Genomic DNA, 26167 nt, shown 5'->3' on the forward strand with positions numbered 1-26167 from the left:
GGAGGTCCAGTCCGTTTTTGATAATATTAGCATCGCCAGTCAGTTTCTTATCAACAGTTTGCCACTAAAACTCGGTTAAATTACGCAGAAAACGTTCGTTTATCATTGAAAAACTTCGAATTTAACCGCAAAATTTAACCCTGTGACCTCGTTTTGGAGCGGGAAAAACCATCCCCGGATTTGGCATGTGTTACAGCTAGAGGTCGTTGAACCCGTGAGTGATAAGGTTGATCCAGCATCCCTTACGTGATTTTTGTGAAAATTTGTGTTAACTGGAGGTGAATTTTAACTCAAAATCATCAAACCACGTTCTGTTTTGTGTTTCAAGTGTATTTTATGTGGAAATATTTGAAGCAATCTGTAATATTGTGAATGAAATACGGTTAAGAAGTTCTGGGTTTCATATCCAGGTGATTTAACCCTTTGTTTGGGTTCAGAGTTTATGGAGACCTCTTCCATGCTCTCTAGAGCACTTCACATATTGTAATAACGAATTTTCTAGAAATACCCATTATGAGGATAATTATTTCAAAATGATCTCCAGGGTATTTCAATTGTCAGTTCAATATTTTAAGAATCATAGTGTTTTTCTTCAATGATGATGCATTTTTGGTTTCAAGTGAGCTTTATAAACAAGCAAGAGTGTTAGAAATACCAGTTTATTATCATATTCAGGACAGGTTTATTTTAAAATACCTTGATTTCTTCGTTTTTGTGTATGGATTAGTGCTTCATATTTAGAAAATCTGAAAGTGTAGTGACGAATACAATTCAGTGCTGGAATAACCTATTGGATTACTCTGGATTATGTTTGCTGCAATGTGAGTACATACTTTGTCTATTATCTTGTAGGCTACCTAATCAATTTGAATCAATATTATCATCAACCATCATTCAATCATTATTTATAATCTTCTTCTTCTTTGGCTGTGTTTTATCCCATTTAAATGGGATTCCTTTCTCTTAGTCTGCTCTCCACAAAGCCCTATCCAATGCTTCCTCTCTCCTCCAACCACTCTCCCGCAAGTCAGCCGCTATCCGTTTATAATCAAATTTAATGATCTTAATCTGATTATAGAAAATTGAATTTTAAAAACACTTATGGAGTAAAAATGCACTTACATTGGTACTGATGATCGTTTCGACCTGTTGTCGGTCATCACCAGACTGTGGGAACTTACTCTAATGTCAAGTTTATGTGATTTTCCATCTTTTATACAATTTCTGATTATAGAAATTGTATAAAGTATCTTGTGATGAACGGAATTATTATTGATACCGACCTTTTTTGCAATAAAGTAGCCTAATTAGAATTTGGATAAAAAGAAATCAATATTTCTTGATTAATCATTGAAATCTTGTTTATCCACATATCCAGCTCATGACCGAAAATAACTCAACTAAAGGTTATTAATGGTCATTTTTAGTAAATTGAATAACATTCTCAAAAATTAATATTTTCGAAATATTTTCATTTTATTAAATCAACAATACTATGGAGAATTTATCCTCTGAATATCATGGATTCATCTCTTACCGAATTTGAAATGTTCTGTCCCAAAAATTTGAAATTTAGGCGCTCATATCTCAAAAAGTAATGATCGAAAAAAAATGTTTTCCCGAGAAAACTTTTTTATTTTGATAGCTTGATAACATAGAAATCTAAAAACGTTGAAATAATATCACTAGTAGAAACTTTATTTTTAGTCTTTGCACAGCCTTAACACAATTTTCTATGTATTTCACACGACATGCAGTCGGATATTTAAGTAAATAATCACAATATTTTAGGCTACTCACTGACTGTAGTACTTTCGACCGTCTTTCTAAAAGATTGTGATTATTTACTTACATTTGACTGCATGTCGTGTGAAATACATAGAAAAAACAAAGAATTTTTATTTTAATTTTTGAATGGCTTGACCTATTCGCCACCAATATGTTCAGTGAAGACTAAAACCTGATCTCTCACATTATTAGTAACAGTTAACGTGACCGCTAAAGTGAGAATATAATAACCATGAGCTGTAATGAGACTTTTCACGACCAGTACCATGAATAGTCCCATTCGAACATAAGGAAATTATAATCTCACAGAACGGTCACTGTTAATCCCCGCACATACACATCGATTCTTGTTCGAACGGTATTTTGCCGTCCTAGCGTCCTTATAAACTCTATTACATTAAACAGATGATTTCAAACATATGATGTTTGTCAAGCTTGTTCGAACGGTATTTTGCCGTCTTAACGTCCTTATAAACTCTATTACATTAAACAGATGATTTCAAACATATGATGTTTGTCAAGCTTGTTCGAACGGTATTTTGCCGTCTTAACGTCCTTATAAACTCTATTACATTAAATAGATGATTTCAAACATATGATGTTTGTCAAGCTTGTTCGAACGGTATCTTGCCGTCGTAGCGTCCTTATAAACTCTATTACATTAAACAGATGATTTCAAATAGATTATGTTTGTCAAGCTCCGTTTAACCTGATAGAATTTATAGGAATTTAATTCGATGATTCCTATGTTGAAATTGATTAAATGGAAATAAATGAATAATGAATTAATTTTAATGTTGGAATGACAAAATTGAACTCTGGATAAATATGAAAATAAAACTGTTGCAAGTGATAAACAAACTTTACCAGTTGAAAACATCACAGGTGGCAATCATATGATTCGCCACAAATTCATAAGGACGGCAAAATATCGTACGAACAATAATCGATATGTGAGTGCGAGAATTTATCGATGTCTGGGAATCCGGTTTAAATGTTGCTGTAATCACTGCTTTATTTGAACAATGACACATGCTATTTGCGGCTGCAATTGTTATGAATAATTTTTAATTATTATAAATTAGAATTATTATGAATCTCCAGAAGGAACAGGCCTTATGATTATTGAAACAAAAACTATTATTTGAGTACCTACTCTATTTCTGTATATTATTCCAGGAATTCAGGCTACAAAACAAATCTCATTATCATTGATAAATTCAACATTATTATTCAAATAAATTCAATCAATGAATAAATAATCAGCATGAATCAGATTTAATTCAATTATGGATAAGGATATCTTGCCACCATGAACGTATTTATAATAAATTATTATTAAACGAAAATCCAAATTAAATGCTGTAAATCACCCCGAAGACTTCTGCTACTGCAAATAAATCAAATATTTTTTTATTTTGACAGTATAGCATAATACATACAATAAATGAAATATGACAGCAGGGTGAACAGCTAGATAGCTATTCAAAAATTATTTGTCATTCCTGGCTGATAAATAGTTTTTGAATAGTAGCTCTCATCTAGCTGTTTTCCCTGTTGTCAATATTTGCAGTAGCAGAAGTCTCCAGGGTGATTCACAGCATTTAATTTGGATTTTCGTTTAATAATAAAATCGGGGCACCGAGCTTCGCTCGTTATTTCTATTTATTGATAAACAAAGCACAATTCTTCAAAATGATCGTGTTTATATTTTACAGCTGGCTATACGTCAGCTTATGAATTTCGGGGATGCGATATTTTGATTTTCCACAGAATCACTCGCTCACTTTTTACTATCCACAGACGACGAAAGTCTCAGCTGTTTCAGCCAAGGAAGAATTATCCTTTTAATGTCGTTCAGCGAGTTTTCCCAAGGATGAGACCTAGTGCAATCGAATTTTTATATCATAAACCTTACAATATTCCAAATTTCGTGCAAATCGTTAGAGCCGTTTTCGAGATCCGTTGAACATAAATAACCAAAAAACCAGATAGCCAGATAATCAGATAGAAAAATATAAACAGATAAACAGAAATTGCTCGCTTAATATTATAGGATACATTAACAGTTGAACATAAATAAAAAACCAAATATAAAAATAATTATAAATAACCAAATATAAAAATATATACAGATATTGCTCGCTAATATAATATGATTATGAGTTCATTAGCATTTGAATAATTGCAATATCTCAGTAATTTACATCTATAAACGTATTTCATTCAGACAAAAAGTAGGTTATTATCTCAGTATAAAATAGAATTGAACTTAAAATTCTTTTCCTTGTATAATTATAACTTGTATAAACGTACTGTATAGTTATAAATTCTATGCAGTATCCTAGTAACCTATTTCTGAATACCACTCCAGGAAACAAAGCTACAAATAATTCTGATAAGTAATAGATTCAGAATCACTTTCGGGCCTATCAGTGAAACCAGAGGGGAGCGGTGACATAATTTCGTGACGAATCTGTTAATCGTGATCTGAAAAAAGCTTTCACGAAGCCGAAATCAGTCACGTAGCGAAAATTGTTGCGTAATTTTCACGTCGCATTTGGACGAACACGGCAGCTGGAATCCACTTCATACTGTCATCATTGTTTCAATGGAAAGCATTCATGTTATCCCCAAGGATTGCTGACAGACTAGAGTTTGAGAAACGTAAAAGTAAACAAGTTTGAAGTGTCAGTATAGTTTGAATGGAAAGCTTTTGATGTTGTCTATGGGGAATGCTGTCAGTTGAAAGTGAGTCTCAGCGGAGTTGATACGCCTCGATGAGCTGTCTTATTAGACAGTGTTGATGATTCATTCACTTCTCGCTCTGTGTTTTGTTTGGATATTGGTAGCCTAAAAAATAATCCAAACTAGAAATAAGATGTAAACGTATACTGGTAACATGATGAGAGATTATCCTATCAGCTAAAGATGAATAATTGACATTGATTTGGTCTGAATTAAGAATGGTAGCCTAAAAAGTCATCGGTAGCCTAAAAAAAAAATCCAAACTCAGAAAGAAGATATAAACTTGACATAATGAGAGATTATCTTATCAACTGAAGATGACTGACATTGATTTGGTCTGAAATGGTAGCGTAAAAAAACAATCGTAGCCTGAAAAACAATCCAAACTAAAAATAATATGTAAACGTATAGCCTACTGATAACATAATGAGAGACTATCTTATCAGCTAGGGATGAATAATTTACATTGATTTGGTCTGAATTGAGAATGAGAATTTAATTCTAAAGAAGATTTTCAAAGTCAATCCTTTCTCGTAACTCTAATTGAGCAATGCTCACTAATCCCACACTGACATTCTGGTTTTTCCTATAACACTATTCAATATCGGGACACCGAGCTTCGCTCGTTATTTATCTTATAAACTATTGATAAACAAAACACAATTCTTCAAAATGATTGGGGGAGGACTAACAGGCATAGCCCGAAACTGTTTCTTCCCCGAATTTTGATTTATACACTAAAAATAGTCCAGAAAGTAGGTTATGTTCCATACACTTGAATTCAGGTTCAATTTTCAGTCCAAACTTTCAAAAACAAAAAAATTTCTAATTTAGATTATTTACAAACAAAATTGAATAACAAAATAACACTCACTAATCACTTAAAACTGTAAAATAATGATTTACTTTGAATATTATGATATACCATGACATGTCAACAAATCAGATTATTTAGATCGAGTCTATTAAAATTTCTAGATTTCTCGCAAGATACGGTAAGCTGGTTGATTACACAGCTGATCTCCCACACAGGCCCACGCATCTTCTGTTATAAACAGAAGACGGAATTATAATCTGTTTTTCCAAGGATGAATAGTTATCATCCTTTTCATGTCATGTCTTGTTTTCCCAAGAATGAGACCTAGTGCAATCAAATTTTTATATCATAAACCTACTATGTTCCAAATTTCGTGAAAATCGTTAGAGCCGTTTTCGAGATCCATTGGACATGAATAATCATAACTAAATATTACGACAACAAAATTACGAGAAGAAATCAAATCAAATCAAATCAAATCAATTTATTTTCCACATTGCATTACAAAAAAAATCATAAATTCAATTATAAATAGAATACACCAATTGAAATAGACAATGATACATTATTACATTAATGTTAGTATATAGATGGCGTGGAAATCCCCAAGACGTCTGTGAAGGACACTGAAATAAGAAGATAGAATCGTAAAACCTATTATTGAAGATTCAGGTTTATATCCGTGACTTATCTGCTATTAGGTAACAGATGCACGGATAAAGACATGAACAAGACACTTGGTTAGATTGATTAGAAACGGATATTTTTAGTTATCATCACTGGACAAAAGATTCTGAATGACTCTATTTCCTATTGTTGTTGCTCTGGTATGAGGAAGATGAGATTTGGATTGGAAGAAACTGATGACCTTGGAGAGAAACAAGGATCTGAAGAAGAAGGAACATAGAGTATAGTTAGGGAGAAATAAGGATGGAATAAGGAGAGCCCGGAAGTTGACGAAGGAAAAAATTATGTGAACCGAGTAGTGCCATAGAGAAAAATTAGTATAAACATAGAGAAATAATAGCGTAAGTAGATATCCCATGGTATAGGGCGTTTATGTCGCAACTTTTACTGTTATTTCAAGCTGACTACTGTCGATTAATGTAGATTTTTACTGTTTTGTTGGGATGAGATTGTATGAACGGCACAATATGAGAGACTGCCAGCGTCACAAAGCTTTATGTGACAGAACTACGTGGACTAACTAACACGTTGTTGCTAACAGAACAACATGAGAGCAGAAAAAGACTTGAGATAACAGAAAAAGTTACGACATAAACACCCTATACCATGGGATATCTACTTATGCTATTGTTTCTTTATGGTATAAGTCAGTAGAGTATAGTATATTATGCTATCTTTTGAAAATATCTACAGTACATGAAAATGCTATCTTTTCAAGTACCTATATTATAGTTTATCATGTTATCTTTTCTCTATGGTTGTAGGCCTACTTTATTCATTCATTTATACAATAGGTACATTATCAAAATATTAATGTGACATTATATGAACAGAGATTATAATTGTAGTAGATGTCCATATTAAGTAACGTGAGGAGTCAACAATATCTTGAGCATCTTGCACTCCCAATCCCCAGATCTTAGGTATCTTTAAAATTTTGGAATCCCACAAAATTTCCAAAAAAAAAAAAAATTAGAAAATGTGAACTCACTATGAGAATCAGAAAATTAAGGCTCTATGAATGGACCAGATGGGACTCTCAACTAACAAAAAACCAATATCTATTATCCTATCCTATACTAATAAACGAGCAACTTCTGTTTATATGTTTGTATTTCACCGGATCTCGAAAACGGCTCTAACGATTCTCACGAAATTCAGAACATAGTAGGTTTATAATATAAAGATTCGATTGCTTCAGGTCTCATCCCTGGGAAAACTTGCTGAAGGACATTAAAAGGATAATTATTATTCATCCTTGGAAAAACAGCTGATAATAATAATGTTGACTTTTGTTGGTGATGGAAGTGAGTGAGCGAGTTAATGTGTGTGGGACTGTGTCAAAATTATGACTCAGCTGTTAAACTTTTGTAATCATTCTATCAAGTACTTAGTGCCGGTTGCAAAAAAGCCGGGTTATTTTCAATCCTGATTAATTCCATCTTTTTGGAATGGTCTTCTCTGATTTGGTTCACGTAGAGTGAACTTGTGCAACTGGGCCTTTGTGAGGGAAATTTTTGAATTCCTCTGGGAATTAATCTCAATTTTACTGTGATTAGATAGAACATATCTGTATAAATGTTATTATAATTTCCTCTTTCGTAATAATTTTTTTTATTTATGCTTTTTTACTCCAGAGCGAAGCTCAGTACACGATATTATTATAATAAATAATTGTTTTTTCGGTTCTTTTTCAAAATTATCTCTTTAATATACAAATCTTCTCTATTCAAGTGATAATAATGTGGAATATCTGTTCTATTTTTTGTTTTGGAGCATCTAAATTTGAAAATTTACTTTGTGAACATAATTATTAGTGGTCTGAAAATTTTGCGAAGTGAAGAGCTACAAGACTTAACCTATTTCGGACTATGTGTAACCATATCTAAATTGGGGAGAGGAATAGCACAAGGTTACCTTATTTTTCCTCTCCCTATCATTTATATGATGTATACTTATTATATCAATCAATAATCAATGAAAAATAATCAATAAAAGGAAAGAACCCGGCTTGCAGCCGTAGGGATAGGAAAGTTATGTTTGACGCATCATCACTACTAGACTGATTAACTTGAAATTTTGCATATAATTTCGTGATTCACCGAGTAAGGTTATAGGCCTATTTCAAACTTTTCAAGATTCCACTCGGTCATATTTTCAGTTTGTCAAGTCTTGAATTAGACCCTTGCGGAGCACGGGTTACCAGCTTGTCGACAGTATTTTTTATTGTGACCTCAAGTTGTGTGATTCTAAATGAATAAATAAATAAATAACATCAAAAAAAGTATTCAGATTTTTAGTTTGCAAAATATTGATTTGAGTCTGAAGTTTGCAGAAAACAACACAAAATTCAATGATCAAAAACCGACCTCCAATAACTTTAATTGATATTGAAAGGTCATGATAAGATTTCAAGATAAGCAATAATTTTGTACACGATCTCTGAAAATAAATTGAACCGAAAATCTAAATTGGAGTTTAAGGACATAAAATTGAAATCTCTGCACGATTCTTGATTGATATTCGGGCGTCATAACTGGATTACAAAATCACGATTTCTGCAACCGAAGAGAACTGGATTTAAATTGAAATTGGAATTGGAAAGAGCAACGACCAAAAGCTAGGGTCAATCAAGATAATCAATTACCAAATTCATTGATTGTTCGCTTCCTGTCCAATTGGTAGCCTGGGCTCAATCAATCAATCAACGAGATTGATGTCCTGTTGATTGAATTAGACACAGCTCTATGATTCAGTCAAAACTTTCAGAATTAGTTAAATAGGAAACGTTGATGCTTTTCATGAGGATTGCTGACAGTAGAAAGTGAACCTGACACATAGAGTCACAGCTTCCAGTTGTCATTATCTTATTATCCCTTTCTGTCACTGTTTATCTTCCTTTCTTAACCATCTATCACTCTATCTCCGTTCATCCTTATCATTCTCAATTTATGCTGGAATAGGAATAGTAGACTAATTTTGATATAAATTTTCAAATATAATCAAAACATAATCAAATGACATCTCATCCTCTAATCTTCAAATATAGTCATTTTTACTTTTCTTGCCCTATTACCATAGGTAAGGAAAGTATTGCTTTCCGAAAAAAATTAAGGTACCCCAATTTCTAAATTTCTGTGTGTGTGTACACGATATCTCACCTCACAATTAACGGAATGACTTGAAATTTGGAACTTGAGCTCCTTCCAATATAAGGATCTGACACGAACAATTTATATCAAATGCAATTCAAGATGGCGGCTAAAATGGCAAAAATGTTGTCAAAAACAGGGGTTTTCGCGATTTTCTCGAAAACGGCTCCAACAATTTTGATCAAATTCATACCTAAAAAAGTCATTGATAAGCTCTACCAACTGCCACAAGTCTCATATCTGTAAATTTTCAGGAACTTCGCCTCATATATGCAAAGTTTGATTTCAGATTCCCAATTATCAGGCTTCAGATACAATTAAAACGAAAAATTGTAAGTGGAAAAAATTGAGCATTGAAATCTGTACAATTAATGTCCAGTAACATTTTCACCTAAAATTAAAAATAAGCTGGAAATTTGGGAAAGTGTGATTATTCAATTGCAAACTGTTGGCAAATGTTGATTCTATTGAATGATTCACTATGAAGAGATAGCAGACCTCGTATGTCTCCAGCGTTATTATCCTGTCACCAGCTGGCTCAGATCTTTGTTTATAAGTAGACTTGAGATGCGCGTGAACACTAGCGTCAGGTGATCAATTTTATAACGGCAAGGAAAGTTATGTGAGTGTGCCACTCCAGATTTTTTATATAAATTTTCAATAATTAACATAATCAAATGACATCTCATCCTCTAATCTTCAAATATAGTCATTTTTTAGTCAAGGCTGTCTGAAATCCATAAAATGAATTCGATTTGATGATTTGATCATATTGCTGAGGGCTTTTCTCGTGATAATCTCCAAGATCGTGCGTGGATAATGGAATAGATGATGATGAAATATGGATGGATGAAAAGACTTCAGGTGGGATCCGAACCGCGAAGTTTCTAAACTTATAAAAATTATATTAAAAGTGAATTGAGCCACTCATGTGGTCATCCTTTCATTGGAATATCACATATTCTTGTCTTATCTGAGAGAAAAATTATAGCTTGATCACAGAGCCAACTCTCAAAATATTCTGATTAATCACAAACGTTAAATATTAAAAATTGATGGATTAAATGTAGGAAATATATTATATAACACGGAGAAGAGTATGTAATTCTCTTTGGATATACAGCTACTCATCAGAAATCTAGAATTTAAGCTGGAACGATGTGATTTGAGTATTATTTTTCTCCAAAACAGCATGAAAGGTATACAATATATTATTACATTACAGTAGCCTACTTAAATGACTCTTCATTACTTTCAGACTACTCCAAGACCTCTGTGGCCTCTGTACCTCCATTGCTCGCGATGTTATCTATGAAGTCAACATATTTTTTGTGATAATAATAATTAATATGAATTTATGTATTATTATCGAAGATTTTCTGTTATAGTGAAGATATTTAGAGTAATAGTATTAAACGTATATGCTATGTCCTCTCGTAACCTCCATCAGAAACAAACAAATAACCTTTTCCTCCACCTACTGTCTAAAGTACTTACTTTACTCCCTGAAACATAATACTAAAGTGTCACTTTTTTGCTCTCGGTAGTAAAAAACAGAAAAACTCCCTAGGGAGTAAAAGTGACTCCATTTAAATAACATGGGGAGCATCTCTATTTTAAAAACTTACATTATAATAGGTTAGAAGGTCTAAGCTCAGATGAGAAAGCATAAAGAGGTGTCTGTCATTGAGTCAACTGAATTCAATACCACAACCAGAAATTTGATCAACTCATGAAATATATGTTTGTATGATATTATATTCTTAATATTAGTAGACGATAAAAATTTATACAATTTTTAAAATATCTTATTCTATTCAAAATACCAGCCAACAAATATTTTTGATCTGCAATTCAAATCTGAACCGCGTGATCTGGAGTCAGCCATTTTTGGTGAACACCCAGCTGATATAATTGTTACAACTTTAGCCGATAGATATCGCAATCGGCAGTGCCAATCAGACGGCCGGTTTTAAAGTTTTAGATTTTAGGTTATGTTGTTAGGAAACATTGTCACCAATACGTAAGTTATTAAAATCATTTTATTTGCAGTTTCTATAAAAAAATGTAGATGGAGGAAAAATGTTGTGTACATCATGAGTGAAAAATAATTTTTCTCCCTCAGGAAAATTGTTGCCCTCAGCTTTGCCTCGGGCTTCAAACTTTTCCCTCAGGGAGAAAAAGTTGTACTTTTAACTCTAGATATACAAATAACTATTTCCTACAGTTAACTTGAAAAGGTACCATTCCTGCACTGATTACAGAACGCAAAGAATCACTTTTCCGCTCTAGTGCACAAAGTATTACTTTGCATATTAATACTTTGCATATTATCTTGCAGCCATCCCAATCAGCTGTTGACATTGTTGGCGTGTATTTCGAATGCGAATTTGTCTATTTATATTTTTTCTGATTTTTAAATAAATAAGAATGGGAACTCATTAATTATACATTTTGAATATTATTTCGAATATATAAATATTTATATATATACTCTAAATATTAGTATAAAAGTATTAAAATATTATACATAATATGTATTATTTGGAATGCGAATTTGTCTATTTATATTTTTTCTGATTTTTAAATAAATAAGAATGGGAACTCATTAAATTATACATTTTGAATATTATTTCGAATATATAAATATTTATATATATACTCTAAATATTAGTATAAAAGTATTAAAATATTATACATAATATGTATTATTTGGAATGCGAATTTGTCTATTTATATTTTTTCTGATTTTTAAATAAATAAAAATGAGAACTCATTAAATTATACATTTTGAATATTATTATTTATCCATTATTTCAAATAATATTTTTTCATTGCTAAATTGATTGGTTGAAAAATTATTTAGAAATTAAGTTTTACAAAAAATTATTCAAATTTTCAAATTAATTGGATTAATTTAATTTTTAATTTGAATAAATTATCGATTATTAATTTTCAATTGGATTATCAAGTTTAAAATAAATTAAAGTTGTTTTAATAACAAAATTATACAGACAAACATTTGATGGATTTCAGCCATCATTTCACCTATAATCAACCACTTCTCATATTCAATGGTAACTGTAGGAAAAATTCAATGTGAAATACGTGAACAAAGTTCCTCTGCTGCACTCAAGAAACTATTCCGCCCTCGCCTACGGCTCGTGCGTAAACGTTTCTTTCGGTGCAGCAAACTGTCACTTTGCGCACTAGTTGCACAAATAACTATTCTTTTATTGGGAAAAGAGTATAATCCTTCAAAGATAATATCATTTGAAATATAAATATTCTATTTATATTATATTCTATTAGCTATTACTTTATAATATTATCCTTTCAGAAATGAGTACTCTTCTCTTTATTCTTCCATACAGGGGATAAGCAATATTGACTCTAAACTCTGAAATATCATTCAAGAGCTTGAAAATATTGTTCCCGTTTTTTTGTAAATCCACGTGTGGGTCCTTCTATCTCTCATTATCATCCTCTCCACCACCAATCCCAAACTCGAATCCCAAACTAGTGTGTTGCTTTCAAAAAAGCAACTAGTTCACTCCGAATCATCCAAGAATTCCATTCAGAACTGCATTAAGTGACCATAAAACTCAGGTTACCCCAAACACACATTACACGCCCACAATTTTATTAAAAGGTGTGAGTGGGTGTCAACATCATAAAAAATAGATTCTCTTATAGTAAGATTCAGTTAAAAATGTCAGCATTGGTTGAATTTTAGGCATTGGTATTACTTGTTAGGAAAGCTGCCACATGCTTTTGCTTGATACGAACAGTCAGCATTAGTTGAATTTTAGGTATTAGTAAAACTTAATAGAAATTCTGACAGTTTGAGGTGAGTCTCGGTATAGCTTCTTAGTTCTGCTTCTATTATAGGAGTTCTGAGACGATTAGAATGGAGGAAGAGGAAGAGAGAGAGAGAGAGCAAGAGGTTGTGGATATGACGTAGAGGAAGAGAGAGGAAGATTTTAAGAATAGAAGAAGAGAAGAAGAAGAAGAAGAAGAAGAAGAAGAAGAAGAAGAAGAAGAAGAAGAAGAAGAAGAGAAGAGAAGAAGAAGAAGAAGGAAGAAGAAGAAGAAGAAGAAGAGAGAAGAAGAAGAAGAAGAAGAAGAAGAAGAAGAAGAAGAAGAAGAATGATGATGATGATGATGATGATGATGATGATGATGATGATGATGATGATGATGATGATGATGATGATGATGATGATGATGATGATGATGATGAGATGATGATGATGATGATGATGATTATGAAGAAGAAGAAGAAGAGAAGAAGAAGAAGAGAAGAAGAAGAAGAAGAAGAAGAAGAAGAAGAAGAAGAAGAAGAAGAAGAAGAAGAAGAAAGATTGTATAGTAGAAAAATAAGAAGAGGAAGAGAGAGGGGGAAAAAGAAGGAAGAGAGAGGAACAGTTTAAGAATAGGAGGAAGAGGGAAGATTGTATCGTAGAGAAATAAAAAGAAGAAAGGGAAGATTGTAAAACGAAAAAGTCTACTGGCGTCATCCCATGTAGGTCCAGGTGTTATCGCTTAGACCAGGTGTTATCGCTTAAACCAGGTTTACCAGGCTCCAACCTCCTAAACTTGGATTACAATATTATCTGAAAAAAACTGTGGCTCGTGTCCTAGGCCCTCGATTTTTACAATGTACTACAATCATATAAATAGGACTGAAATTTGCTTGAGTCATGACTCAAAAAAGCTTGAGTCATGACTCAAAAAAACTCATGAGTCAATGAAGCAGCTTGCAAATATCAGCTTCCGGGTTTTTCCACCCCTCATTTTATCTCTCTTTCCTACACATTCACTTCCTGTTTCTCCATCTTGCTTCCTCTATCTTTCTTCAATCGTTTTGAGCTGAAGTTCTAAACAGACCACCACTCAAAAAGGAAAAAAGTTTTGCAAAACTAAACTGAAAGCCAGCTGCGAACTAGGTTCCATACATCACATGAATATAGATATTTAAGGTAGGCTACACCACGTGTACGAGTAGTAAATACTCCAGAGATATAGGTATAATAATTACAACAGCTCCTTACTAAATATACTAAATATATAAACGTACCCATATAATTCATTAAATGAACAAAGATATGAATGAGATATAGATATATTGACGGAGGGCTCATTCTACTTCCGGTGTGTATGGTCAATATGCTCTCCAATAATATCTTTGTCAGGGTTCTGCCCTATTTTGTCGATCAACATCTGGAACTGCGAAATTGTGAATGGAAGCCATTTTCTAGATGAGTGAGCCTCATTCTTTCCATAACAAACTGGATAAAATGGTATTGTAGAACTACCATAGATCAGGGATCTGCCAACCTTCTAATATCTCTAATTTTCAAATATTTTTCAGCTACTTCTCCACAGGACTTCAACACTAAGGGCCGGCTTCCGAGCTCGGGATTAAGCTAAGTCCTAGACTATAAACAGCTGGAGTCAGAAAATTGGTTTTCCAAAACGGGGCGTAGTCGCAGTCATTGTCATAGTCACGTTTGAATTAAATTTCGAAAAACTAGAAAATTGAACACAAAATAAAATAAAGAGAAAAAAGTGTAAAGTTTCAGCTATTTTGAATTATTTAGGAATGACTAATTTCGTCAAGGAAAAACGTTTCCAATTATAGAAATGAGAAAATAAAAACTATGACTACTGTTATAAAAGCTGCGACTACGCCCCGTTTTGGAAAGCCAATTTTCTGACTTCAGCTGTTTAAAGTCTAGGACTTAGCTAAATCCCGAGCTCGGAAACCGGCCCTAAATAGTTGAAGGCAACAAACTATAGACTAATACACTACTGTAACATACAACTTTCTTTAGCATATTCTGCCTAAATTCTCGAGTTTTTGAAAATTTTCCAAGTTACTTCTTTTGTTTTTACATCACTTGAACAATAAATTGAAAACTAATAGGCTACTACACTACTATATTTGCGCGTAAAAAACGAATTTACATACTCAATTCTCCTCGTGAAACACCTTATTTCAGAGGAGAATCTACTTTTTCGCTCGCTAACCATCCGCGTATGCGCATCAGATTTTCTTTACGCTCGCTAATCATTCGCGCATGCGCAGAAGATTTTTTTACACTCGCTAATCAGCTGATAGTAAGCAGATCGCCAAAAGGTCAGATCTTAACCAAAAAAGTCGGTAATTGTAACTCCGCCGATATAAGTAATAATTTAACAGGTTTGGGCAGTTGTAGAAAACAATTTGTAGGTAATTCGCGCGTAATGCTTCTTTATCGTTCTTGCAAAATTATCACGCTCCGCTTCGCGTCGCGTGATAACTGTTTTGCGCGAGCGTTAAAGTCGCGCATTACGCTCTTAATACATAAATGGCTATTCCAGCTACTTTTCCACATCACTCGAACACTAAATTGAAAGCTTCTATGGGCTTCTTCACTACTGTAACAATAAATTATTGAAGACTAATAAGCTACCGGTACTACACTACTATATGACTATTGAATTATGCTGGCTAGATTCTCTAATAACTTTTAAATATTCCCCAGCTACTTCTTCACATCACTTGAACACTAAATTGAAAGCTCCTATGAGGTACTTCACTACTGTAATATATGGCTATGAATAGCATATTCTGCCGTCCTTTATGGAAAAAAGCATATCTTGAAACAGCATGAATAACCTCAAATCATTCCACATACATTAACAGCCATTGAACCTCCCCACATTAATTTATTTAGAAAAATGCAGATAAGTAAGGGATGTTCAAGGTCATCATAACATAAGCTTTAATCACAGAATTGAAAAACTGAGGAGCCCTTCCAACCCTTAGCCTACTGCAGTGCAGTAGGGCAAAACGACCCTATGGTCTTCCACCCCTATTTTGAAGTTCCTGGACTTCCCTTCATTCGGTTTCCTTCTCATCCTTGCTTCCCCGTTTCACCCTCCATCTTCCTTTTTCACCCTTCTTCCTTACTTCTTCTCCTTCCTTCCCCGCTTCACCCTTCATCTCCCTGTTTCACCCTTCTTCTCTTTTCTCCTATATTTTTCTTTCTTCTTCGTTCTTCACCCTTCTTCATCGTTCTTTTTCCCTCTTCTCTTAACATTCTTCATCCTTCTTATCCCCTCATTCTCTATACATCCTCTCCTTTCATTCTTTATCCTTCTTCTCCCATCCTCTATCTTCTCCACCATTCTCTCATTCGTTATATCTCATCCCCTTCTATCCCAACCCGTATTCTATTTCTCACTACCTTGCAGCCACAGAGTAACATAGAGATATAATAGTTTGATTGGCTTGAAAAAGGGAGAAATTGATGGTCAGACATAGTGGGGAGTTATAGATGATGATAGAGAATGGCTCCCAGGAAAAACGTTACAAACGCCAAAATTTGGGTACTAGATTTTTCTATGGGAAAATGTTCCTTGCTCTCTTGCCTATCATGTAGTGACATCTATTGATGAATTTTATAACTTTTTACTAGTAGTTATTGGTAGGAGAAGTTTTAAAAATACTTTTAAAATATCCAAAAAATCAAAATTGTTTTTTCAGTTCTTGTAAAATTTGAGAAATGGCGCTTGTAACGTTTTCCTGGGAGCCATTCGATTATCAGTTGGCAATATTTGATAATGAGATGTGTCTAATGTCTTAAATTCATTTCGTAAACACACTCCTCTCACTCTCTCTCACTCTCCCACTCTCTCTCTCTCTCCTTTTCTCTTACCCACACGCTTCTTCTTGGTTGTTAGCTGACTGACCAATATATCTCCCCCAATACTTTTTCACAGTTTATTCAAAGAATACTATTCTTTAAAACTATTTTTGACGACACTACTGTCTATATTTTTAATTAGTAGTTATTAGAAACTAGAACTTTATTAATTACGTGTGGATGAGTTACGGAATTTTACATAAATTTTCAACACTTATCATGTAAAGTAGAGTAGATGAAAATAATATTCTTATCTAATCTAATATAATCTCCAATCTAATCTGATCTAAACCTCATTACACGATTCATATTTCTCTGGTAAGGTAATCAGTAACATTTTTCAAAAATTACTTTCAAATTAAACTAAACTATATATTAAACTATATACAGTATAAACTAAATTATTTTCAAAACTTTATTCCCCCTCAATGGAGACCCTTCAAATTCGTACGTTTTCCTCACTCTATGTCACGCTTTTAGTACTCTGTGTCTACAGCCCTCCCCTCAAAAATAACCACCATGAAGGCACGAGCCACCTATCAGGAAGGGTGTGGGCATTTTACATGCCAACTATACCTATATTTATCACTATACATGAAGTGAATATTACTATATCTATGTAGTGGAGTTCTTCACAGTAAATATATCCAGACACTGTACCTATAGTGAGGTGCACGTTACAATGGCATTATTTGATTAACATTGGTGTTGCTATCCTTGTCTATCTTTCAACAAAGCAGATAATGCTATCTCTTTCTAGCTCCGTAGCCTAATGTTTCCAGATAGTTTCTTAACGATGCCGAAATTTAAGTAACAAAATACATATAATCTCAATCATGAAATTTATTATTTAATCATTGAGAAATAGTTTTTCTGATGAATAAAATATAATTGATCATTGTAAACAAGTATGAACAGTTAATATTACATTAGATATTATACCGGTATCAACTATAATATCCTCTATAGGAGGAGGCAGAGTATGGGCATCGATGTTCCCTATCTTTCTCCACTGTCATTATAAAGTGGAACTCACTATTTATACACAGCTCTTCTTTATGATTGTGAAGTGGGAGTATATGCATATATGCCTATACAGTTCTCATAGCTTTAGTTGTACAGTTGGAGTATATCTATCTATATAACTGTGACCTATATAACTCTGTATATCTGATTGTAGAGTAGGAGTGTAGGATAAACAATCAAAGTAAATCCGAGCAAATGAACGGAATTATATTCATGTTTAGTTCAAAAATTAAATCGTTTTTTTATTTATTTATAATTTCTACAAAGTAGCACTGACTGGGAGAGAAAAACTAAGGATTCTCCTTGTACTATTTCTCTCCCAAATTTAGATAACAAAATAACAAGTCCGAATTAGGGTTATGGTTTCACTTTTCTAAAATGTAGTCCATTTTAACTTAAAAACAACAAAAACTAAGAGTTTTAAATTTTGGCGGTTGAAAACAGAATAAAAATAAAATAAGAGTTCAAATAATTTTATTAAAATATGTTTTTCATGGATGATGATTCAAATCTACAGCTTTTTTTTCCTGTATCCGCTATTCCTGGTATGGTGTGGTCCACGTTATAATACCAGTGGATGAAGATAGAAGAATAACAATGCCGTTTCTCTGCATTGATTAATTATATTTCCACAACATCAAAAACATAATTGTCATCGTTGTGGACCTAGAAAAGGATAGTACCACCGGCTTTGTCAAATGATAGACAAGAATAGCAAAACCAAAGTTGATCAAATACTGTCATTATAACGTGGACCTCACTATAGAATCTATCTCTATATATATATGTATATAGATATATAGATTGTGGAGCATAATGCGTAGCATAGAGGTGGCGCGGACTGTTGCTCTGGTGCGTGCGGAAGTTTGATTGGGTGCGTGTCGCATTAACCCCCTCCCCACAATCATTCTATCTCTCTCTGACCCTCACCTTCCCTATCTGGCCCCCTTCGATTCAAAATCGAAAATAGTCGGGCAGTGTAGATACAAACACTAGACGTTTGCAGTGTTGGGAAATGGATTAGTAGAGTACGGTAATCACAAACAGGGGTTGATGAAGGATTTGAGGGTGTAATTGGGTAATTGCTGGGTGAGATAGGGTATTTTGAAAGTCCTTTGGGGATTCAATTGGTGAGAAGTGAGATTGGTTTAAATCGTAGGTTTCAAGGTACGGTAATATCAAGGAGATCTCAGGCATCAGGAGATAGAATGTCAGGGAGGTATCTACTTTTTTTGTAAAACTTCAACATCTCTATATCAATAAAAATATGATATTGATTTCGCTTTATTATGGAATGTTATGATACCGTGATTGGTGAAATCATAGTTTATAATCACATTCAATCAGGTTCAAATTTTCATCTATATTCTTTTAAAACTTCAACATCGCTACTCCAATTGAAATACCGTACTGTAATCATTTCTCATGATTATGACGTGATATTATAATCTCAGTGAAATTTTCAAAAAATATCAGGGAGGTATCTACTTCTCTATAAAATTTCAACATCTCTACTTCAAATGAAACACTGTATTCATTTCTCATGATAATGTGATATTATAATCCCAGTGAAATTTGAAAAAAGTAATTGCAAATCCATAATATTGAATTTATTTACAGGTTTTTCAAACGATTCTCTATCATTTATTATTTGCTCTACGAGAATTTGTTTCAATATAATGATCACAAAATACAATCATGCAAGAATAAAAAAACTTCACAATGATTTTTGTGTTTCTTGAAGAAAAGCAATAATCAAGATTATATTTTCACAATAAAGCAATTGTTGAATTGTTTCTTAACAAGAATTGGTTATTATCATATTTATTATTTGCTCTATGAAAATCTGTTTCAATTAGGATCACAAAATACAATCAAAAAACTTCTCAATGATTTTTGTGTTTCTTCAAGAAAAGCAATAATCAAGATTGGATTTTCACAATAAAGCAATTGTTGAATTGTTTCTTAACAAGAATTTGTTGCTTATTCACTCTAGAGTCTCTACTCAAAAGCTGGTGCACTGAACCATAGATTAAATAGAGAATCTATAAAATAAATGAATGAAGAGTCTTATTAAATAAATTTAATAAGAATGTTTTCTTACTTTGTGACTGAACTTAAATAAATGATAACTCAAACATCAAAGCTTTTGAAGTTCAACTTCTCCATGAATAAGCTCAAGTAAAACTAGAATACGTGATGTGCTATTTCATTTATTCATTTATTTATTTATATTTTTTACAAAATAAGCACTGATTGGGAAAGAAAAACTAAGGATACTCCTTGTACTATTTCTTTCCCAAATTTAGATAACACTTATATACAAGTCCATAATAGGGTTATGATTTCACTTTACTAAAATTTAGTCCATTACTTATTACTTTATTACTTGAAAATACCAACTAGGATCTGAGGATGATAACAAAAATATGAAAATCATTTTTGTTTTGATCTCTGCATCTCCACTCTGTGATAAGCACATTACTACAAGCTAAGCTAAATGTGTTGATCTTGTGATCCTTCCCCTGTGATAAACACATTGCTCCAGGCTAAACTCTCATAAGGATCAAAATTCATGGTTTGTATTTACTGTTCCTGGACCAGACGCAGTCTATACAAGCCGTGCGCAGTTGAGCATAAGGGCCAGGGTTGGCTGATGTCTCTCTCCCCTCGAATCTGTTCCTCTCAGTTCTCAGTTCACATCTCGATAAGACTGCGACAGCATGTTGTAGCCCCTCTCACCCGGTGTGCCGGCGAAAATCAACAAATTCTAACCCTAAACGGGGGTTTGTCGACGAAATCCTGGGTTGAGATCGCGAAAACTTGGGTTTTGGCTGCGAGAATCGAGAAATCGGTTAGTTTTACATAAGTGAAGTCTCTGAAACGTGTGTATTTTGATAATTATCAACCCAAAATCGATGTTCTGATTGCAAAAAATTGGTATCTGATTGCCAAAGCTTGGTTTGTTATCGTGAAAATCGTGGTTTCGGGTGGTTTTACATAAGTGAAGTCTCAGGAACGTGTGTATCGTGATAATTCTAGCCCCTAAATCAGAGTTTTGATTGTAAAAACGTGGTTTCTGATCGTGGAAATCAAGAAATCGGGTGGTTTCACACGGCTATATTGTGGCAATTCTAGTCTCTAAACCTGAGTTATGATCGCGAAAACTTGGTTTCTGACCGTGGAAATCAAAGTTTCTGTTAGTTTTACTCAAGTGAAGTCTCTGAAACGTGTGTATAGTGATATAATTCTAGCCCCTAAATTAGAGTTTTGATTGTAAAAACTTGGTTTCTGATCGTGGAAATCAAGAAATCGGGTGGTTTCATATGAGTAAAGTCTGTGAAACCTGTATATTGTGATAAGTATAACCCTAAACCAAAGTTCTTATTGCAAAAACACGTAACTGTGACCCCGGAACTAGGGCTCAGTCTGCAAAAAGTGGGTCTGTGACTGCGGTAACCGTGAAATTGGATAGTTTTACTTGGGTGATGTCCCAGTAAACGTGATGTTTGTTGTAATGGGTATGTGTGATATAAACTTGTGTTGTGATGGCAAATTTCGAAAAATTGGCAGGTTTTAGATGTAATGGATGAAATTGAAATTATATCTCTCCGAGTGAGAATATGTGAGTAATTCGTGATACCAGTTTAGGTTTTTGTGTTGAATTTTGAGAGAAAAGTTTGTTGATTATTGAGCTGTGATTGAGAATCTGATGAAATTGAGTTTATGGATTATTTTTGTTACAGAGTAGTCAGTAATATGTATAGTTTCCAAGAAGATAGTCTTGAAATATTATTCTATTTTAGGGAATTATCATGGCTTGGATAGTGGTGTGTAAGCCTACAGTTACAATATGCTACTTAGACTACTTACTGTAGTCCTAGGTCCTTTGCGCAAAATAAGACAATTTTTAATTCTGGATCAGTAGATTCCAATTAAGTATCAAGTTATTCAGAATGATTAGTTGATACGGAATAGGCCTCTTGTATGATATCTGTTATTGCGCAACTCAGCTTGAATAAGTATCGTTTAGTATAATATTGAATAGAAAATAAAGCAGAACTATTCATGAAAATAGAATTCAGCAACAAAAATTTGAACAGCCGATGAACAAATTTACAAGAGTATTATTGAGTATTGAGTATTATTGGATGAATATATCTCACATTCAAAGAGATTGAAGTTTTCCATATGATGCAATCCCATCTCCTACTATAACCAATGAGGAATATAGAAATTATTTCTATAAGAGCAGTTATAACCGGAAGTATAAAGCCAGTCAGAATAGGATGTTTATTTATTTATTTTCAAGTTGTCAAGGATATATCCGTAGTTTGACGGTGGTATTTAGAGGAAACCCTTGTCACAGATGAGATAATCCCCTTTCAGGGAAACCCCGGTAAATAGTGATGAGTCATGTGGTGATAGGGGGAGGATTTCACAGCATTTGACAAGATAATGGCTTCTTCCTCTCTTTCCCGTATTTCCCTATCTTCCTTCCTTTCCTGGATACTGATATCCGTAGAATGACGTAAACAGCTCTATTTAATCTGATAGAATATTGTCTGATTAGAATATTGTATATAGCTTTTGATTTTGAAATTTTCGTAATTTTTCAAGAGAGCAATAAACGGGCTATTTATTCATTTATTTATTGTTTGAACGAGGTTTAAAGTAAAACGCATTTCTAAATGGGTAGCATTGATGTTATTCAAGATGAATTCTGAAATTTTAGAGTGGATTTCAAAATATAATTTTCTAATTAAGTCATTTTATCAATATCCTGTTTCCATAAACTGTACTAACAGTGATTTGAAACTCCGAAATTTTCCTGGAGCTGTATCTAAAAAACTTGAAGTCACTGAATTATTTTTGTTCAATAGCAGGAAAATCAATATAAATACCTAGCAACTCATAGCAGAATAGACTAGTAGTTCTGTGAACAGTAGACCTCACGCAGTATTCTCATCCACAAGTACCTGATTGAAACTATAGACCTTATGGAAATACAGCAATAGACTGGCTTCTCCACACATCTGTGTAATCACTTGTCATCTGATTGATGATAGATAATTCTATAGTCTGATTTTTTACTATAATAATGGCGTATGAAGGCGGCTTCTTTTCCTTTTATATTATCCTTGAAATGCAACAATTTCGAAAACCTTGTATATACGTCGACGCGCAATTGAAAAAGGAACAAACCTGTCAAATTTCATGAAAATCTATTACCGCGTTTTGCCGTAAATGCGCGACATATAAACATATAAACATTTAAACATTTAAACATTAAGAGAAATGCCAAACCGTTGACTTGAATCTTAGACCTCACTTCGCTCGGTCAACTATTATTTATTACTTTTTGTGTAGTTCAGAATTTGATATTGTGGTAATTATTCATATAAATTTAGACAATTTAGACAATGGACAATTTCTTAGTCTTTTTATCTAATATTATTTATTATGTCAGCATTGGTCAATGGTTACAATAGTGGATGAGAGTAGAAGTTCTTACAATTATTGAATTTAATAGATAATTCAGTATGCATTGATATGACTGAATATTGAAGTATGACAAATCATTTGTCTTAATCTGTAATCAATTATTGAAGCTTCCCACACTCTAAATACTGTAAACTTACATAATTTCTGATGCGGGCTATCTTCCACAAGATAAGGTTATTTTTGTTGTCAATATAAAACTGATTACATTATTATGAAAGTATGTTGTCCACACTGTACATAAGTCTGTACAAAATTCTGTACATAGTTAATGTCGTGAAAAAAAATATCACTTCTACACACACAAACATCAGAAAGGAAATAATCAGGTACTCCCGAGGCAAAGGCCTATATGGGAGTCCCAGCATAAAAAAAATAAACCAGAAACACACTTATAATTTGAATATGAGCAAAAAGATAATAATAAACTGAGGTAAACTCATGTATTATTTACATCAAAATATTACATTTTTGATTTAATTAGTTACTTTGTGGTAACGGTGCTTGGTCGGGCTACAACTTACTAATTATTTTGTGTTGTCAATATTATTCAGAATCAGTCCTTCACTTAAATTATACACTATTGGAATCAACTGTAGATTTCGGAGTCTATATTTACTCAATAATGTTTCTTGATACCCCAAAACATATTAAACTTTAAAACTAAACAACTCCTGAATAGACAAACATAAAACCATCTAGTGAAATACAAAGTATAATCTAATAAATAATCAATACAAATAATAACAAACTAGAACATCAACAACATACTACCAAATAAACATCCTAAACAAACATACGTTAACAACCCTGTAAAACCCTGAAGCAAATATAACGACACTATAAAACGGCTGCCTTCCAAGTGAGAATTTATAGGTCGGTTGTCGGGCAAAGGAATAATATAACGCACCCTTCATTGAATGCCCTTTCATAGGAATGCCACCACAAGGCCCTTTTATTGATTGGCGAAGGGTCAGACCTTCAGGCAAGGCTAGTCCGTGAGGAGGGGAAAGAGATTAGCACTAGGGAGCTGGTAGGAAAGTATGGAAGAAATTACTGGGCATTGCTTCGTGTGATACTCTTCAATAATTCTTCCCTTCACAACAAGAGAGTTTCAGATTGGATTGAATAAAATGGTTAATTGAAAACCATATAATAATGGAATACGTATTGTGCTTGATTGCAGAGATTGCTTACAAGTGAGAAGTAGATTCAACCAATTTACCTAGTGTATAATGTATTCTAGATACATTGAATTCAACCTCATGAATACCTTACCTTCAGACTGTTGTAAATCGAAATTTAGGAGAAAAATAGTTACGGTTCTCCTGCTTTTTTATGACAATCATCATTTATGAATGTTTGTGGTGATGAAATGAATAAATAAAACAAATTATGAATAGTATCTCCTATAAACTAGAGTAATCAAGATAGAATAAGAATATTTCTCATCCCAAAAATGCTTAGAATCATGCTTTAATCAGTGGACAGTGTTGGTTAAGCATAAATTGAATATTTTCTCTGTCATTCACCTAAGTAAGGAATACATATGCCTTATCATTTCTGATTCCAGTGTAGATAAATGTATTGAAAAGTGAAAGTTTATTTAAATAATGTTACAGATGGAAATTAGTGAGGTATTTCAATTATTTAAATGTTAATCAATTAATTATTTTTATTAAACGAAAATCCAAATTGAGTGCTGTAATTTACCCCGAAGACTTCTGCTACTTCAAATATTGACAACAGGATTAATTTGGATTTTCGTTTAATAATAATAAGAAATAATGTTAATTTGAATAGATCAGGGGTGTACTGATTCTTCTCTTATTTTCTCATATCTAACAAATTCTCGAAGACTACAGACAAAGCCCAAAACAGTCGCAATTAATATCAAACTATCCATGTTTTTGTTCATTCTGTATCTGATTTCAAAAGTTTAACAAGTAAACCTTAATATACAGTACCTCTAAAACCTAAAATTTTAATACTGTCACAAATTATTGTTAATTAAAATAACGCTTTCCTCAAAGGTCTGTGAAGTTTTCATCCAATATGATAACTAGTACAATTTTATTTTCACTGATATACAACTACAACATGAATGCAAAACTGCAATAAAGAGCAGCAAGCTCAGTTGGTTTGAACACAAACAAGAACCAAATCTCTTCTTAAGAAGTTAAAAAGAGCAAGAAACTACTGGCATTGAACAAACAGGAACCAAGAACTCTTTGCAACAACACTTTGTAAACATTTTCGAAATTCGCAGTCCCGAAATCTCTTTCACAGCTCTCAATTTCAACAGTTGGTTCTCTTTCACAGCTCAACATCTCACAGTCCTTGATTTCGCTCTCTCAACAATCATTCTTTGTATTTTCTCTCCCTGAAATCATCTACCATCTGTGCAGTGTCAGTTTGTGTGCAGTGAAACAGAAAATAAACAAGTTGAATAAATAGAAAACGAATTGGATAAAGAATAATATTTATGTATCGCCACGAACGAGAATCGGCGAGATTTTATGAGGACTTGTCTGGTGAGTCACTTCAGCTACAGTCGTCTCGATGTCTGACTCGGAATCACAGGTTAGTATCGATGTTTCGATATATCGATAGTTATATTAGTCGATATTTCAATTGAACTATCCATTCATAATTATATTCGTTATATGTAGTGGAGAAAATTAATAGTAAATTACTTGAAATATCTATTATATTTGTCATTGAAATGTGGTAAGAATTGATGGAAGAGAAAA

At 33.0% G+C, this 26167-nt stretch overlaps 1 protein-coding gene across 4 annotated transcripts in view; it reads left to right on the top strand.

Moving 5' to 3' along the window:
• The window catches only part of LOC111052221 (disheveled-associated activator of morphogenesis 1), a 238014-nt gene continuing 211847 nt past the window's right edge, over nt 1–26167 (top strand). The window contains exons 1-2 of one of the 4 annotated variants that reach the window (XM_039437501.1): nt 20612–20766; nt 25823–25997. In XM_039437501.1, the coding sequence (XP_039293435.1) occupies nt 25977–25997 (21 nt within the window). In that variant the 5' untranslated portion in view covers nt 20612–20766; nt 25823–25976. Of the gene's footprint in view, nt 822–20611; nt 20767–21061; nt 21538–25736; nt 25998–26167 lie in introns of those variants that run through there. The other 3 variants (XM_039437500.1, XM_039437504.1, XM_039437499.1) reach the window with 3 other exon arrangements.

The sequence above is a fragment of the Nilaparvata lugens genome, chromosome 11, assembly GCF_014356525.2.
Source record: "Nilaparvata lugens isolate BPH chromosome 11, ASM1435652v1, whole genome shotgun sequence".
NCBI lineage: Eukaryota > Metazoa > Arthropoda > Insecta > Hemiptera > Delphacidae > Nilaparvata > Nilaparvata lugens.